Source organism: Mobula birostris, chromosome 20 (assembly GCF_030028105.1).
Source record: "Mobula birostris isolate sMobBir1 chromosome 20, sMobBir1.hap1, whole genome shotgun sequence".
NCBI lineage: Eukaryota > Metazoa > Chordata > Chondrichthyes > Myliobatiformes > Myliobatidae > Mobula > Mobula birostris.
In genome coordinates this window covers 234,716-252,077 of record NC_092389.1, presented here as the reverse complement: position 1 = coordinate 252,077, position 17,362 = coordinate 234,716, and the positions used below count along the sequence as shown (strand labels likewise).

Genomic DNA, 17,362 nt, shown 5'->3' with positions numbered 1-17,362 from the left:
GTCGAGATCACAACTCGACCTCGTAAAATAAAGGGTAAAATACTGCGAAAATGTCTGTGTGAGGAGTGGCGCGCCACACAGTCTCTCTCTCTCTCTCCACGCCTTGTAAAAAGCCATGAAAAAGACATCATCACGGACGCACACGCACACTCGCATGCATGCAGGCACACGCCAAAAAAAAAAAAGAATTCGCTTATAATGCTCTACAATGTGTAAATGGGTAAGTCTATTTTCTTAGCAGGTACTGGTTCACAAAATTTCCAAGCTCCGGATCCGGCAAAGCTGAGTACTGGCATGTGAGATCTTGTGGTCTTTTCTGGTTAAGTCAAAAACCTCTACAAAAGGGGTCGGTTTATACAAAGGTAACATGAAAAAGTCACATTCTTAACCTTGAAAATGGGGGCGGGGAGGTCGGCTTATTCTCCGGAATTTACGGTAATTTATTTATTTTTAAAAACTTTATTTGCATAGTTGTTTTATTTTGTACTTTAGTTGTTCACCAGTCTTTATGTCTCATTTTTCATATATTCTATTGTACTACTTTATTTTCCTGTAAATGTCTAAAGAAAATGAACTGCAGGGCTGTATATAGTGACAAATACGTATTTTGATAATAGCTACTTGACTTCTATCAAATTCCTTTGGCTTTCTTTCCCTGCCATCCAGACACCACACCTCCAAAGAAAACAGTCCCAGGCCCCATTATATAACTCTTGCTCCTTATCTCAGAGACCATTCTTGTAAATCGTTTCTACCTATAATGCCCTCACAGCCGCTTTCTAACGTGGTGACTAGAGGTGAAGACAAAACTTCAGCCAAGGCCAGACACAAGGTTAAGCAGACTTTCATGTTCTATGCTTTTATTGATAATGCCCAAGACTGCACTGTATATGGCTTAAACTTCAGATCCACCTACCTAGGTGGTCATCAACCCTCATGCCACCCAGGACTCACCGACCTGGTGGTGGTGGTGGGGGTCCAGCCCTTATCCTCGTTGGTCAACACTCTTTCAAATAAAATGTTTCCCTCCACGTTTCTCTACATTAAACTTACCTGTCATGTTTCCAGCCACTCTATTACCTGGGTTATACCTTGCAGCAAGTCTATCTCTATCCTCTTCAGTTTACGATACTAAACAAGTTTTGTGGGGGGGATACATCACAAATCACCTTCCTCCAGTCCAAGAGGAACCATTCCCAATGGCACTCTGCTGCACGTTACCCAACCAATTTCTTAGCCATGCTTTTAATGTCCAAAGCGCCTTAATTTTCCTCAGAACCACACCATCAAAGCCCTTTAAGTCCACATTTACTACATTAACTCTATTACCTTCATCAACATTATCCATTATCTCATTTGAAAATTGCACCAAATTAGTTAAAGTTTAACCTTAAAGAATTTGTGTTGGCTTGCCTTAATTAATTCATATTCCTCCAGGTAACTACCCAGATCAACATTTCTAAACTGTTTTTCACCACTGAGTTCGAGCCAACAGTTTCTGGACTTATCTTTACTCTCCATTTGCCACTCTCTATTCCTCTGACAGTACCCTTGTCTTCAAAAAGAATGAATGATTATTGTCAGCTGTCCCATGATATTCTCTCATAATTGTCTCAAAATCTTCGGACTCAGCTTGGGTGAATCATCCACTTTATGCTGAGCCATCTTTTTTATAAGACCTCCAAGCTATCAATTTTTAATGTATCTAAAAACTCAGCTACTTCCCCATTCAATATTGCTTTAGAAACACTTTCTTCTCTAACATAGATGCTAGAAAGTATTTATTTAGTACCTTAACGGCACCCAGAGTAATACATATAGAACTGAAGGATTTTTGTGACACAGACAAACAAAAGTCAAATTCTGGCAAAGGCTTGATGAATTTTAAGTTGCATACCTCATTATCCTTCTGTCTAACAGGTCTAGCTCTCTTTCTTCCTTTACCATTACACTGAGAGCTCTTCACCTGGACATCTTTCTTCCGTTTTCGATATCCTGCTTCTACTGCAGGCCAGCTCTTTTTAATAGTATCCAAACATTTTTCAAATAGCACTGGATGGAAGATACGGTTGGCAACACTTCCTACAGAAAACAATAGAAATAATTACACAATGGAAACAAGGGGACATTAACTTAAGCAATATTCCCATTTACACTTCCAAAATTCTTACAAAGGTTCTTGTTTTAGCCAAACACTAAGGTTAGGATGAGTATCTTTATGGGCTATTTATCAAAGCACAGAGACCATAAGACAAAGGAGCAGAAGTCGGCCATTTGGCCCATCGAGACTGCTCCGCCATTTTATCATGAGCTGATCCATTCTCCCATTTAGTCCCACTCCCCTGCCTTCTCACCATAACCTTCGACGCCCTGGCTACTCAGATACCTATCAATCTCTGCCTTAAATACACCCAATGACTTGGCCTCCACTGCCGCCCGTGGCAACAAATGCCATAGATTCACCACCCTCTGGCTAAAAAAATTTCTTCGCATCTCTGTTCTGAATGGGCGCCCTTCAATCCTTAAGTCATGCCCTCTCATACTAGACTCCCCCATCATGGGAAACAACTTTGCCACATCCACTCTGTCCATGCCTTTCAACATTTGAAATGTTTCTATGAGGTCCCCCCTCATTCTTCTAAACTCCAAGGAATACAGTCCAAGAGCGGACAAACGTTCCTCATATGTTAACCCTCTCATTCCCGGAATCATTCTGGTGAATCTTCTCTGTACCTTCTCCGACGTCAGCACATCCTTTCTTAAATAAGGAGACCAAAACTGCCCACAGTACTCCAAGTGAGGTCTCACCAGCACCTTATAGAGCCTCAACATCACATCCCTGCTCCTATACTCTATTCCTCTAGAAATGAATGCCAACATTGCATTCGCCTTCTTCACCACTGATTCAACCTGGAGGTTAACCTTAAGGGTATCCTGTACGAAGGCTCCCAAGGCCCGTTGCATCTCAGAACTTTGAATCTTTCCCCATTTAAATAATAGTCTGCCCTTTTATTTCTTCTGCCAAAGTGCATAACCATATACTTTCCAACATTGTACTTCATTTGCCACTTCTTTGCCCATTTTTCCAATCTATCCAAGTCTCTCTGCAGACTCTCCGTTTCCTCAGCACTACCGGCCCCTCCACCTATCTTCGAATCATCAGCAAACTTAGCCACAAAGCCATCTATTCCATAATCCAAATCGTTGATGTACAATGTAAAAAGAAGAGGCCCCAACACTGATCCCTGTGGAACACCACTGGTAACCGGCAGCCAACCAGAATAGGATCCCTTTATTCCCACTCTCTGTTTCCTGCCAGTCAGCCAACGCTCTATCCACATACGTAACTTTCCTGTAAGTTCATCGGCTCTTATCTTGTTAAGCAGCCTCATGTGTGGCACCTTGTCAAAGGCCTTCTGAAAATCCAAATATACAACATCCACTGCATCTCCCTTGTCTAGCCTACTGGTAATTTCCTCAAAAAATTGTAATAGGTTTGTCAGGCAGGATTTTCCTTTAAGGAAACCATGCTGAGTTCTGCCTATCTTGTCATATGCCTCCAGGTACTCTGTAACCTCATCCTTGACAATCGACTCCAACAACTTCCCAACCACCGACGTCAAGCTAACAGGTCTATAATTTCCTTTTTGCTTCCTTGCCCCCTTCTTAAATAGCTGAGTGACATTTGCAATCTTCCAGTCCTCCGGAACCGTGCCGGAATCTATCAACTTTTGAAAGATCATCACTAATGCCTCCGCAATCTCCACAGCTACTTCCTTCTGAACACGAGGGTGCATTCCATCTGGTCCAGGAGATTTATCTACCCTTAGACTATTCAGCTTCCTGAGTACTTTCTCTGTCGTAATTGTGACTGCGCACACTTCTCTTCCCTGCCATCTTAGAGTGTCTGGTATACTGCTGATGTCTTACTTAGTGAAGACTGATGCAAAATACTCATTCAGTTCCTCCGCCATCTCCTTATCTCCCATTACAATTTCTCCAGCATCATTTTCTATCGGTCCTGTATCTACTCTCACCTGTCTTTTACTCTTTATATACTTGAAAAAGCTTTTAGTATCCTCTTTGATATTATTTGCTAGCTTCCTTTCATAGTTCATCTTTTCCCTCTTAATGACCTTCTTAGTTTCCTTTTGTAAGCTTTTAAAAACTTCCCAATCCTCTGTCTTCCCACTAATTTTTGCTTCCTTGTATGCCCTCTCCTTTGCTTTAACTTTGGCTTTGACTTATCAGCCATGGTTGCATCCTTTTTCCATTTGAAAATTTCTTCATTTTTGGAATATACCTGTCTTGCACCTTCCTCACTTCTCGCATAAACTCCAGCCACTGCTGCTCTGCTGTCTTTCCTGCCAGTGTCCCTTTCCAGTCAACTTTGGCCAGTTCCTCTCTCATGTCACTGTAATTTCCTTTACTCCACTGAAATACCGACACATCGGATTTCAGCTTCTCTTTTTCATATTTCACAGTGAACTCAATAATGTTATGATCACTGCCTCCTAAGGGTTCCTTCACCTCAATCTCTCTAATCACCTCCGCTTCATTACACAATACCCAATCCAGTACAGCCCATCCCCTAGTGGGCTCAACAACAAGCTGTTCTAAAAAGCCATCTCGCAGACATTCTACAAATTCTCCCTCTTGAGATCCAGTGCCGACCTGATTTTCCCAATCCACTCGCATGTTAAAATCCCCCACAATTATCATAACACTGCCCTTCTGACAAGCCTTTTCTATTTCCAGTTGTAATTTGTAGTCCACATCACTGTAGCTGTTTGGAGGCCTGTATATAACTGCCATCAGGGTCCTTTTACCCCTGCTATTCCTTAGCTCAACCCATAAAGATTCTGCACCTTCCGATCCTGTATCACCTCTTTCTAATGATTTAATATCATTTCTTACCAATAAAGCCACGCCTCCCCCTCTGCCTACCTTCCTATCCTTCCGATACACCATGTATCCTTGGACGTTCAGCTCCCAGAGACATGCATCCTTTAGCCACGTCTCAGTGATGGCCACAATATCATACCTGCCAATCTGTAGCTGTACAACAAGATCATCCACCTTATTCCTTATGCTGCGTGCATTTAAGTATAACACCTTAAGACCAGTATTTAGTACTTTTTGCTTTGATTGCACTGCGACTCAACCCAATGGCTGCAAATTTGCCCCATCACCTGCCTGTCTTTCCTGAAATCTTTACTGCTCACTATCTTAGATTTATTTCTGTTTTTCCCTTCCTCTGCTCTATCATTCCGGTTCCCATCCCCCTGCCAAATTAGTTTAAACCCTCCCTAACAGCTCTATTGAACCTTCCCACCAGGATATTGGTCCCCTTTGGGTTCAGGTGTAACCCATCCATTTTGAACAGAAGAGATTCCAATGATCCAAGAATCTGAAGCCCTGCCCCCTGCACCAGTCTCTCAGCCACGCATTCATCTGCCTGATCCTACTATTCTTGCTCTCGCTAGCACGTAGCACAAGTAGCAATCCCGAGATTACTACCCTGGAAGTCCTGCTTCTCAGCTTCCTTCCTAACTCCCAGAAATCTCTCTTCAGGACCTCCTCCCTTCTCCTATCTATGTTATTGTACCAAGATAACTGGCTGCTCACCCTCCCCCTTCAGAATATTCTGGACCCAATCTGAGACATGCCGTACCCTGGCACCTGGGAGGCAACACACCATGTGGGTATCTCTATCAGGCTCACAGAATCTCCTGGCTGTTCCCCTGACTATGGAATCCCCTATGACTACCGCATTCCTCTTCTCCCTCCTTCCCTCCTGCACAACAGTGCCATGGCTCACAAATATTTATTTTCAAAATGCCTTATGTATTTTGGTTTGCCATACGTCACAGAAAACACATTTACATTTGCTTTTCCAACCTTTTCCACCACTTATTTTATTTAGTTAAAAACAAAATAATCATGCCCTAATTCTATCCAGAAAACTCTACTAGTTAAAATATTTATTTCTGTCACTTGGACTCTTATCAGTGAGTTCTTTATGAACATATAATCTCACCTGGGATTTCAAGGAATAGGAAGTACAGACCAGCTGCATTTAAAGCATATTGTCTCTGGATGACAGTAGCCTTCTTATTCTGAACCATGTGGATAAAGTGACATAACACAGCAGCAAGTGCTCTGTGGGAGAGATCATTCTCTGCAAACAGTGTCCAAAGATCCTTTAAAAAGGAAAGAGCACTGACAATCAGAAAAAACACAATTCACAAGAAAATTGCATAAGTAATTTAAAATAAGCCTATATACTGTAAGTTGGCTGAACATTCACTTTGCATTAAAAAGTCATAGTCATAGAGAAGTACAGCATAGAAATGCACCCTTCAGCCCATCTAGTCCATGCTGAAACCACTTAAACTGCCTACTCCTATCGACCTGCACTTGGACCATAGCCCTCCATACCCCTACCATCCATGTATTGATCTAAACTTCTCTTAACGCACCTTGTGCTGGGGGCTCATTCAAAAAGTACCCCCCCCAATGTTCCCCTTAAACTTTTCAGCATTTACCCTTCAGCCATGTAAGCCATGACCTCTAGTTGTGGTCCCACCCGACCTCAGTGGAAAAAGCCTTCTTGCATTTACCCCATCGATACCCCTCATTATTTTGTAAGCCAGAAATGATGTTTCTTTTTCTGGAACAGCTTGAATAGAGTACTACAATCAGAACACTGGCAGAAGGGGAAAAGAAGCGCTGCTTGGTATTCAAAATATTAATTAAATAAGGTTAAATCAACAATAAAATTTACTTCAATAACCAATAATAAACAGAAATTTAATTGTTTACCTGGGAGGGCATTGGTTAATCAGGGCAGCTGTTTATTTGGGGCAACTCTTAAAGAGCAAAATCTATCGAGAAAATAGCCAGGATTCCCTTCATGCCACTATGCCACTTAATTGGGGCAGGATTCTGTTGAACAATTTCGAACTAGTGTCAATTGCATGCATTTGTGCGGCATTAAGATACTACACCATGCTTAGACTGAACAGTTTTTTAAAATCAGCATCAGTTATATGTGTTTGTGTTCAAAAAGCAATGATTTTTATCACTGATAGTTGGTGAGAATTAAGCAGCAAGACAATTCAGAAGGGCTTTGCTTACTGCAGTTTCAAGCGTTCAGGTTCGGAGATGCCAGAAATGGTTGGAAACGAAAACGAAACAATTTCACAACTTCAACAATTACTGTCCGCACTAATTTTGTTCATTTGCAGTCAATCAAAAGAACACGGCAACACACATTGGATGAATTCCTCCATTGATAACTACTAGAAGCTAATAGTTTCATAGTACTGTAGTAGTATTGATAATGTTCTGATTTATTCTGTATTTCACTTAAATACATAATTTGTTGCTTAGTTCAACGGTAGTTTATCCTTTTTTAAAATATATATTTTTAACTATTTGAAACTTTAGCTAAGTGGGCCAGCTGATTAATTGAGCCAAATAAATGGGCTCAATGTCTTTCAATTAACCGGAATCCACTGTACTAAATTATTATCCCTGACTTGGGCAAGAATCCAGTTCTGCTAGATGCTAAGTGGCTGCTAGAAGGCAAATTGGATTTCATTGCAAGAATCTGCACTTTTACTACTTTATATACTAACGGTAGTAGGTTCTTATCCTATCACATTCTATATGCTACATGAAAACACTGTTTTTACAATAAGACACAAACATAAAGCTCAGATTAATGAGAAAGCAACCCCACATATATTCATTTTTAGTGTTTCTGTCCTTGCTTGTACAGAGATGGTGGTGGGTGGTAGGATGCTGACTAATTAATCAGATGAGGAGGAAAGGGTTGTTAATGGTTGGCCAAAGTCTTAGTTGCTGGTGGCCTTTCAGCTTTCCTAATGAATATGTCAAGTGATGCAATTTTCCTTTTCCCCTTGCATTGGCCTTGAGGCAAGCTAGACCATCTCTGATGGTACCGTGATTCTCCTTCTCCTGGCATTGCAATCTTGTATCATGGTGCCCCAATGTGTCTGCAACATCTTTCACTCTGAACCATTTGGCAGTTCAGCCACTTGGGGGGGTGGGGAAGGAGTTTAAACCAGTCGCAAGAGGATGCGTACCAGAGAGACAGATAGTGGAGTAGTTGAGAAGACAGGTGCTGTTAAGACCTCATGCAAAGTCAGTGGTACGACCAATGCCCTGAGCTGTGTATATTTCAATGCAAGAAGTATCATAAGAAAGGTGAATGAGCTCAGGGCATAGATCAACACCTGGAATTATGACATTGTGGCCATTAGTGAGACAGGCAGCTCAATATTCCAAAGTGCCACTGTTTTAGATGTGATAGAGCGGGAGGGATTACTGGTCAGGGAAATGACATGGAACTGCTCAGTCAGGACAAACTGGAGAACTCATTCAGTGAGGGTTTATGGGTAGAACTAAGGAATAAGAAAGGTATGACCACGTTAATGGGATTATTACAGGTACCACCCAACAGTCCATGGGATTTAGAGAAGCAAGTTTGTAAAGAGATCGCAGACTGTTGTAAGAAACACAAAGTTATTATAATAGGTGATTTTAACTTTCCACACATTGACTGGGACTCCCAAACTGTAAAAGGGCTAGATGGAAAAGAGTTCCTACGTGTGTTCAGGAAAGTTTCCATCATCGGTTCGTAGAAATCCCAACAAGCGAGCATGCGATACTGGATCTGCTAACAGGGAATGAGACAGGGCAAGTGACAGAAGTTTGTGTACACTTTGCATTCAGTGACCACAATGCCAGTTGTTTCAAAATAAGTATGCAAAAAGATAGGTCTGGTCCATGGGGTTAAATTCTAAATTGGAGAAATGCCAATTTTGATGGTATCAGAAAGGATCTGGCAAGTGTGGATTGAGACAAGCTGCTTTCTGGCAAAGGTGTACTTGGTAAGTGGAAGGCCTTCAAAAGTGAAATTCTGAGATTACAGAGTTTGTTTGTTCCTGTCAGAATAAAAGGCAAGAAAACAGATTTAGGAAACCTTGGTTTTCAGGAGATGTTTCTCCTTGTTCAGAGAAAAAAGGAGGTGCATAGCAGGTATAGGGATGGAGAAACAAATGAGGTGTTTATGGAGTATAAGAAATGCAAGACAGCACTCAAGAAAGAAATCAGAAGGGCTGAAAGAAGTACTGAACTACCAAGGGCTGAAAGACGTCGGCCCGAAACGTCGACTGTACTCTTTTCCTAGATGCTGCCTGGCCTGCTGAGTTCTTCCAGCATTTTATGTATGTTGCTCAGATATCCAGCATCTGCAGATTTTCTCTTGTTTGGGGCTAAAAGGAGGCATGAGGTTTCCCTAGCAGACACGGTGAAAGAGAATCCTAAGGGATTCTACAGATATATTAAGAGCAAAAGGATAGCAAGAGACAAAACTGGTCCCCTGGAAGATCAGAATGGTAATCTATATATATGGAGCCAAAAGAGATGGGTGAGGTCTTAAATGGATTTTTTCCACCTGTATTTACTCGTGAGACGGACAAGAGTCTATAGGTGTGAGGCAATACAGCAGTAAGGACATGGACCTTACACAGATTACAAAGGAGATGCTTGCTATCTTGAGGCAAATTAGGGTGGATAAATCTCCAGGGCTTGACAGGTGTTCCATCAAACCCTGTGGAAGGTAAGTGCAAAAATTGCAAGGGCCCTAGCAGAGATAATTAAAACATCCTTAGCCATAAGTGTTGTGCTGGAGGATTGGAAAATAGCTAACGTTGTTCCATTGTTTAAGAAAGGCTCTAAGAATAAGACAGAAATTCTAGGCCGGTGAGCCTGACATCAGTAGCGGAAACGTTATTGGAAGATATTCTCAGGGACCAGTATTGATTACCTGGGACCTGATAGACAAGTATTGATTAGGAATAGACCACATAGCTTTGTGTGTTGCAAGTCACGTCTAAGCAATTTTACAGAGCCTTCGAAGAAATTACCAGGAAAGCTGATGAAGACAAGGCAGTGGACATTGTTGACATGAACTTTAGAATGGCATTTGAAAAGGTCCCGCGTGAGAAGTTGATCAAAAAAGTTCAGTCACTTGGCATTCACGCCGAGGTTATAGATTGGATTAAAAATTGGCTTCGCAGGAGAAGCCAGAGAGTGGTTGTAGAGGGTTGCCTCTCTGACTGGAGACCTGCGACTAATGGTGTGCCATAGGGATCGGTGCTGGGCCTGTTGTTGTTTGTCATCTATATCAACGATCTGGATGATAACGTGGTAAATTGGATCAACAAATTTGTGGATTACACCAAGATCGGGGGTGTAGGAAGACTACAAAAGCTCACAGTGGAATCTGGACCAGTTGGAAAAATGGGCTGGAAAATGGCAGATGGAATTTAATGCAGACAAGTGTGAGGTGTTGCACTTTGGGAGAGCAAATCAGGGTAGATCTTATACAATGAGTAGTAGGTCACTGAGCAGTACAGTAGAACAGACGATTCTGGGAATACAGACTCATAATTCCTTGAAAGTGGCGTCATAGGTAGATTGGATCATTAAGAAAGCTTTTGGAACATTGGCCATCAATCAACCTATTGAGTACTGGAGTTGGGATGTTATGTTGAAATTTCATAACACATTCGTGAGGCCTAATTTGGAATATTGTATGCAGTTTTGGTTACCTATCTACAGGGAAGATGCTAATAAGATTGAAAGAGTGCACAGAATATTTACAAGGATGTTGCCGGGTCTGGAGGACCCAAGTTATAAGGAAAGATGAAATAGGATAGGACTTTATTCTCTAGTAGATTTAAGGGAGATTTGATAGAGGTATACAAAATCATGAAGGGTACAGATAGGGTAAATACAAGCAGGCTTTTTCCATGGAGGTTGTGTAAGACTGTGACTAGAGGTTAAGGGTATAAGGTGAGAAATTTAAGGGGAACATGAGAGGGAACTTTTTTCACTCAGAAGGCAGTGAGAGTGTGGAACGAGCTGCCAGCACACGTGGTGGATACAGGATCGATTTCAACACTTAAGAGACATTTGGATAGCTACATGGATGGGAGGTGTATGGAGGGTTCTGGTCCCAGTGCAAGTTGATGGAACTAGGCAGATTAATGCTTCAGCATGGACGATATGTGCCGAAGGGCCTGTTTCTGTGCTGTCATGTTCTATGGCTATTTCTTTGATCAACCTTTTATCTGGTCTCATCAGTCTTACAAATGTATCCAGATGATGAGAAATTATAAGCCTATAGTTAGCTTCAATACTTGAGTTTAAAGACCGCAATCGCTCATTCATTGGTCCCTGTTGATGTACTGTCTATCCAGGTCATATTTAGAGAAGGTGGAAAAGGATATAGAAAGATTACTGATTTGTTGATAACCTGACAAAAAATATAAAGAATATCATTTAATTCCTCAAAGAAATTAGCAAAAACATGAATCTAATTAGTATGTCACAGAATTCAAAAATTATTGTTTTCCTACGGCAAAATTAAATTTAGTTTTAATCCTATCATGTATTTTCTGCACTCTTCGATTCAGTGCATTCTCCTAATCAGTGATTCTTTTCCCACTTTTTCCAGATCAATAAATAAAGACAAACACCACAGATTTGGACCAATAGGCTTTCATAGAAAATAAAAGTGACTGTGAAAAATTAATAATCTTATCGAGATAAATTAAAATTCATTCTGCACCTGCTACCAGGTTTGGTTGGGGATAGGTGTGATCTAGATCTGGTTTTGTTATCAATCCTACTTGGAATGCATTAGTTACAAAGATGTTGGAAAATGCATGGTAATGAACTTTGGTAGTAGAAATAAATGTGCAGACTATTTTCTAAACGGGGAGAAAATCCAGGAATCCGAGATGCAGAGGGACTTGGGATTCCTTGTGCAGAACACCCTGAAGGTTAACTTGCAGGTTGAGTCGGTGGTGAGGAAGGCAAATGCCATGTTAGCATTCATTTCAAGAGGTCTAGAATACAAGAGCAAGGATGTGATGCTGAGGCTTTATAAGGCACTGGTGAGGCCTCACCTTGAGTACTATGAACAGTTTTGGGCCTCTCATCTGAGAAAAGATGTGCTGGCATTGAAGAGGGTCCAGAGGAGGTTCACAAGGATGATTCCAGGAATAAAGGATTATCATATGAGGAACGTTTGATGGCTCTGGGTCTGTACTCATTGGGAAATTAGAAGGATGGGGGGGGGGGGGTGGGATCTCATTGAAACCTTTCGAATGTTGAAAGGCCTAGACAGAGTAGATGTGGACAGGATGTTTCCCATCGTGGGAGAGTCTGGGACAAGAGGGTACAGCCTCAGGATAGAGGGGCGCCCTTTCAAAACAGATGCAGAGAAATTTCTTTAGCCAAAGGGTGAGAATTTGTGAATTTGTTGCCAAATGCAGCTGTGGAGGCCAGGTCGTTGGGTGTATTTAAGGCAGAGATTTATAGATTCGTGATTGGACATGGCATCAAAGGTTATGGGGAGAAGGCCGGGAACAGGGGTTGAGGAGGAGATAGAAAAAAAAGGATCACCCATGATTGAATGGCAGAGCAGACTCGATGGGCCAAATGGCCTAATTCTGCTCCGTTGTTTTATGGTCTAAGATCAAAGTTTGATGTAAATTTATTATCAAAGGACCTATTCTGTATGTCACATATACCACCCTGAGATTCATTTTCTTGTCAGCGTTCACAGTAGAACAGAGAAATACAATAGAATCAATGAAACACTACACACAAAGACTGACAAATAACCAATGTGTAAACCAAATGGGATTGATAACAAGAAACAGTTTTCTACCCCTCAACCATCAGGGTCTTAAATAAAAGGGGATAAATGCACTCATTCTATTTCTGATGTTCCCACAACTGATGGTCTCACTTTAAGGACTCTTATCTTGTTATTCCATGCTCTTTTGTTTCATGTTATTTCATTTACTGCTATTCATTTATATTTGCATTTGCACAGTTGTTGTTCATTGATCTTAAGTTGTTCTTAGCTCAGCAAAGTATGCCCACAGGATAAAGAATCTCAGGGTTGTATGTGGTGACCAGATGGTGTACACCCTAGGGTTCTGAAAGAGGTGGCTAAAGAGATTGTGGAGACATTAGTCATAATCTTTCAAGAATAACTAGGTTCTGGAATGGTTTAAGAAAACTGGAAAATTGCAAATGGCACTCCACTCTTCAAGAAGAGAGAAAGGCAAAAAATTGAACTTATAGGCCAGTTAGCCTGACCTCAGTGGTTGGGAAGGTGTTGGAGTTGACGGTTATCGATGTTGTTTCGGGGTATTTGGAGACACATGATAAAATAGGTTGTAGTCAGCATGGTTTCCTCAAGGGAAAATTTTGTCTGACAAATCTGTTGGAATTCTTTCAAGAAAAAACAAGCAGGATAGACCAAGGAGAATTGGTGGATGTTGCGTACTTAGTTTTTCAAAGGCCTTTGACAAGGTACCACATGAGGCTGCTTAACAAGATAAGAGCCTATGACATTACAGGAAAGAAACCAGTGTGGATAAAACATTGGCTGACTGGCAGGAGGCAAAGAGTGGGAATGAAGGGAGTCTTTTCTGACTTGCTGCCTGTGACTAGTGGTGTTTCATAGGAGTCTATGTTGGGATTGATCTTTTTTACGTTACATGTCAGTGATATGGATGATGGAATTGATGGCTTTGTTGCGAAGTTTGCAGACAATATGAAGATAGGTGCAGCAGCAGGTAGTTTTGAGGAAGTAAAGAGGCTGGCTACAGAAGGACAAGACAGATTAGGAGAATGGGCAAAGAAATGGCAAACGGAATACAGTGTTGGGAAGTGTATGGTCAACTTGTCTGAACCAGGTGTATGACCAAAGCAATTTACTTTTAATTTATTAAATTGTGCACACATTATTTCTTGGCTGCGACAAACCAACAATTGAATCTAACATATTTACAAATGCTTTAAAACGCAAGTGATAAGTATTTGAGTGCGGCAAAAGGGTAATTCATAGATTACAAAAACAGGAAGTCTGCATATGCTGGAAATCCAATCAACACACACAAAATGCCGGAGCAACTCAGCAGGCCAGGCAGTATATATGAAAAAGAGTACAGTCAACACTTTGGGCCAAGACCTTCAGCAGGACTGGAGAAAAGAAGATGAGGAGTAAAGTTAAAAGGTAGGAGGAGGGGAGGGAGAAACACAAAGTGACAGGTGAAGCCTGGGGGGGGAAGGGTGAAGTAAAGAACTGGGAAGTTGATTGGTGAAAGAGATACAGGGCTGGTGAAGGGGGAGTCTGATAGGAGAGGACAGAAGGCCATGGAAGAAAGAAAAGGGGGAGGGGAGGAGCACCAGAGGGAAGTGATGGGCAGGAAAGGAAACAAGGTGAGAGAGGGAGAAGGAAAAGGGGATGGGGAATGGTGAAGGTGGGTGGAGGGGGGGCATTACTGGAAGTTAGAGAAGTCAATGTTCATGCCATCAGGTTGGAGGCTACCCAGACAGAATACAAGGTGTTGCTCCTGCAAACTGAGTGTGGCCTCATCATGACAGTGGGGGAGGCCATGGATGGACATATTGGAATGGACATATGGGATGTGGAATTAAAATGGGTGGCCACCGGGAGATCCTACTTTTTCTGGCATACAGAGTGTAGGTGTTCAGTGAAGTGGTCTCTCAATCTATGTCAGGTCTCACCGATATAGAGGAGGCCACACCGGGAGCACCGGACACAGTACACGACCCCAACAGACTCACAGGTGAAGTGTCGCCTCACCTGGAAGGAACATTTGGGGCCCTGAATGGTAGTGAGGGAAGAGGTGTAGGGGCAGGTGTAGCACTTGTTCCGCTTGCAGGGATAAGTACCAAGAGGGAGATCAGTGGGGAGGGACAAATGGACAACGGAGTTGCGTAGGGAGCGATCCCTGTGGAAAGCAGAAGGTGTGGGGAGGCAGGGGGGTGGGAAAGATATGCTTGGTGGTGGGATCCCGTTGGAGATGGCAGAAGTTCCAGAAAATTATGTGCTGGACGTGGAGGCTGGTGGGGATAGGTAAGGACAAGAGAAATCCTATACTGGTAGGGTGGTGGGAGGATGGGGTAAGAGCAGATGTGTGTGAAATGGAAGAAATGTGGTTGAGGGCAGTGTTGATGGTAGAGGAAGGGAAGCCCCTTTCTTTGAAGAAGGAGGACATCTCCTTCATTGTGGAATAAAAAGCCTCATCCTGAGAGTAGATGTTGCAGAGATGAAGGAATTGAGAGAAGGGGATGGCGTTTTTACAATTAACACGGTAGGAGGAGGGATTGTCCAGGTAGCTATGAGTGTCCGTGAGTTTGTAATAGACATCAGTAAATATGCTGTCACCAGAGACAGAGAGACCGAGAAAGGGAAGGGAGGTGTCGGAAATGGACCAGGTGAATTTGAGGGCAGGGTGGAAGTTCAAGGCAAAGTGAATGAAGTTGACGAGTTCAGCACGGGTGCAGGAAGCATCACCAATGCAGTCATTGATATAGTGTAGGAAAAGTGCAGGACGGCCACCTGTCTAGGCTTGGAACATAGACTGTTCCACATAGCTGACAAACAGGTTACAACAGACAAACAGGTTCATAGTTTATAATGTTTAGAATGCTTATTTTAAAAAACTACATAGCCTTAATAGAAAACAAGACAAAAGTCAAGAACCTCTATGCTTTTAGCTTACATTGATAGTGATAATTTAATTTCAGCAAGTAGCAAACCCAGGCAAAATACTTACAGCCACTTCTTTAGCTTGTTGCGGCTGATGAATAACGTTAAAGATACTCTTATAAAGCTGGGAGAATGCCTCAAGTCCATTTTCTGTAATCTGTTCCTCCAAGCATTCATTTAATGGTTCCATCTCGGTAAAATCCATTTCCCATGTTGTATCCACCCACACTGAAATAAAAACACCAAAACTCAATACATCTAAAGCTGAACAGTAAGAATGCAAGGTAGTACATAATATATAAAACAAGACATACAGGTAATTATACAACCCTGCATGGACTCCAGAGTATCAATCTTGTGAAGCTATCTTGAACTCATACATCAATGAGCTTGGTTGGCATCCATCTGTCTCGAAGGACAATGGGTGATGATCATCATCATCACAAGCCTGGGCGGAGATGGCCAGTTGTCAAGATCCCCCTCTCAGCCTCAGTAGTGGCGTCCAAAGGAAAGCCTGTGAAGCAATAAGTTTGGCACCAGCTTTGCTGCAGGAGCTGTCGGAAGGATGTTCAATGACTTCCAGCTGCTCAAGTGGCTCCACTCCAGATTTGCTGTCTGGGTTTACACCCATAGCCTCCGTCTCTCCAGAGGCTGCCCACAAGGCAGTGGGGACATTTACCTATAGCTGGGGATCTGGTTCATGAGCACTAGACCTCCTCCTCATCCTCTATAATTCAGCCTGAGCCTGAAAGTTGAGATTCCGTGTGTCACCAGCGAGGAGACACTACATGAGACTTGCTGTTGGAGTGCTTATGTACGGGCAGCGAGGCTTACATACTCAGCTCTCCTTTTTGCAAGTCTGCTAGCCAGTGGAAGATGAAAATGAGAGCGACAAGCACTACCCACTACACGAACACACGAGGTGCATCACAACAGCCATTTTGACATCAATGATCTTAATACATCATATTAGCTTGAATTGAATTGAATTGACTTTATTTCTTACATCCTTCACATACATGAGTAAAAATCTTTACGTTACGTCTCCATCTAAATGTGCAATCATAGTAATTTATAATAAATAGAACAGTCAATGTAATATAGAGTACACTCAAATCAGCATGAGTTGATCAGTCTGATGGCCTGGTGGAAGAAGCTGTCCCAGAGCCTGTTGGTCCTGGCTTTTATGCTGCAGTTTTGTTTCCCAGATAGTAGCAGCTGGAATAGATTGTGGTTGGGATGACTTGGGTCCCCAGTGATCCTACAGGCCCTTTTTACACACCTGTCCTTGTAAATGTCCTGAATCATGGGAAGTTCACAACTACAGATGTGCTAGGCTGTCTGCACCACTCTCTACAGAGTCCTGCAGTTAAGGAAGGTACAGTTCCCATACCAGGCAATGGTGCAGCCAGTCAGGATGCTCTCAATTGTGCCCCTGTAGAAAGTTCTCAGTATTTGGGGGCCCATACCAAACTTCCTCAACTGTCTGAGATGAAAGAGGTGCTGTTGTGCCTTTCTCACCATACAGCTGGTGTGTACAGACCACGTGAGGTCCTCGGTGATGTGGATGGCGAGGAACTTGAAGCTGTTCACCCTCTCAAACCCAGATCCATTGATGTCAATAGGGGTTAGCCTGTCTCCATTCCTCCTGTAATCCACAACCAGCTCCTTTGTTTTTGTGACACTGAGGGAGAGGCTGTTTTCTTGACACCACTGTGTCAGAGA

General features: G+C 42.4%; 1 protein-coding gene across 1 annotated transcript in view; it reads right to left on the bottom strand.

Moving 5' to 3' along the window:
* Positions 1 to 17,362, bottom strand: part of ncapd3 (non-SMC condensin II complex, subunit D3) — a 214,493-nt gene that overhangs the window by 193,845 nt on the left and 3,286 nt on the right. Inside the window, exons 2-4 of the mRNA XM_072283812.1 lie at positions 15,705 to 15,865; positions 6,041 to 6,203; positions 1,898 to 2,082 (exon numbers count right to left, since the gene is read on the bottom strand). Coding sequence (XP_072139913.1) covers positions 1,898 to 2,082; positions 6,041 to 6,203; positions 15,705 to 15,865 — 509 coding nt within the window. The remainder of the gene's footprint in view (positions 1 to 1,897; positions 2,083 to 6,040; positions 6,204 to 15,704; positions 15,866 to 17,362) is intronic.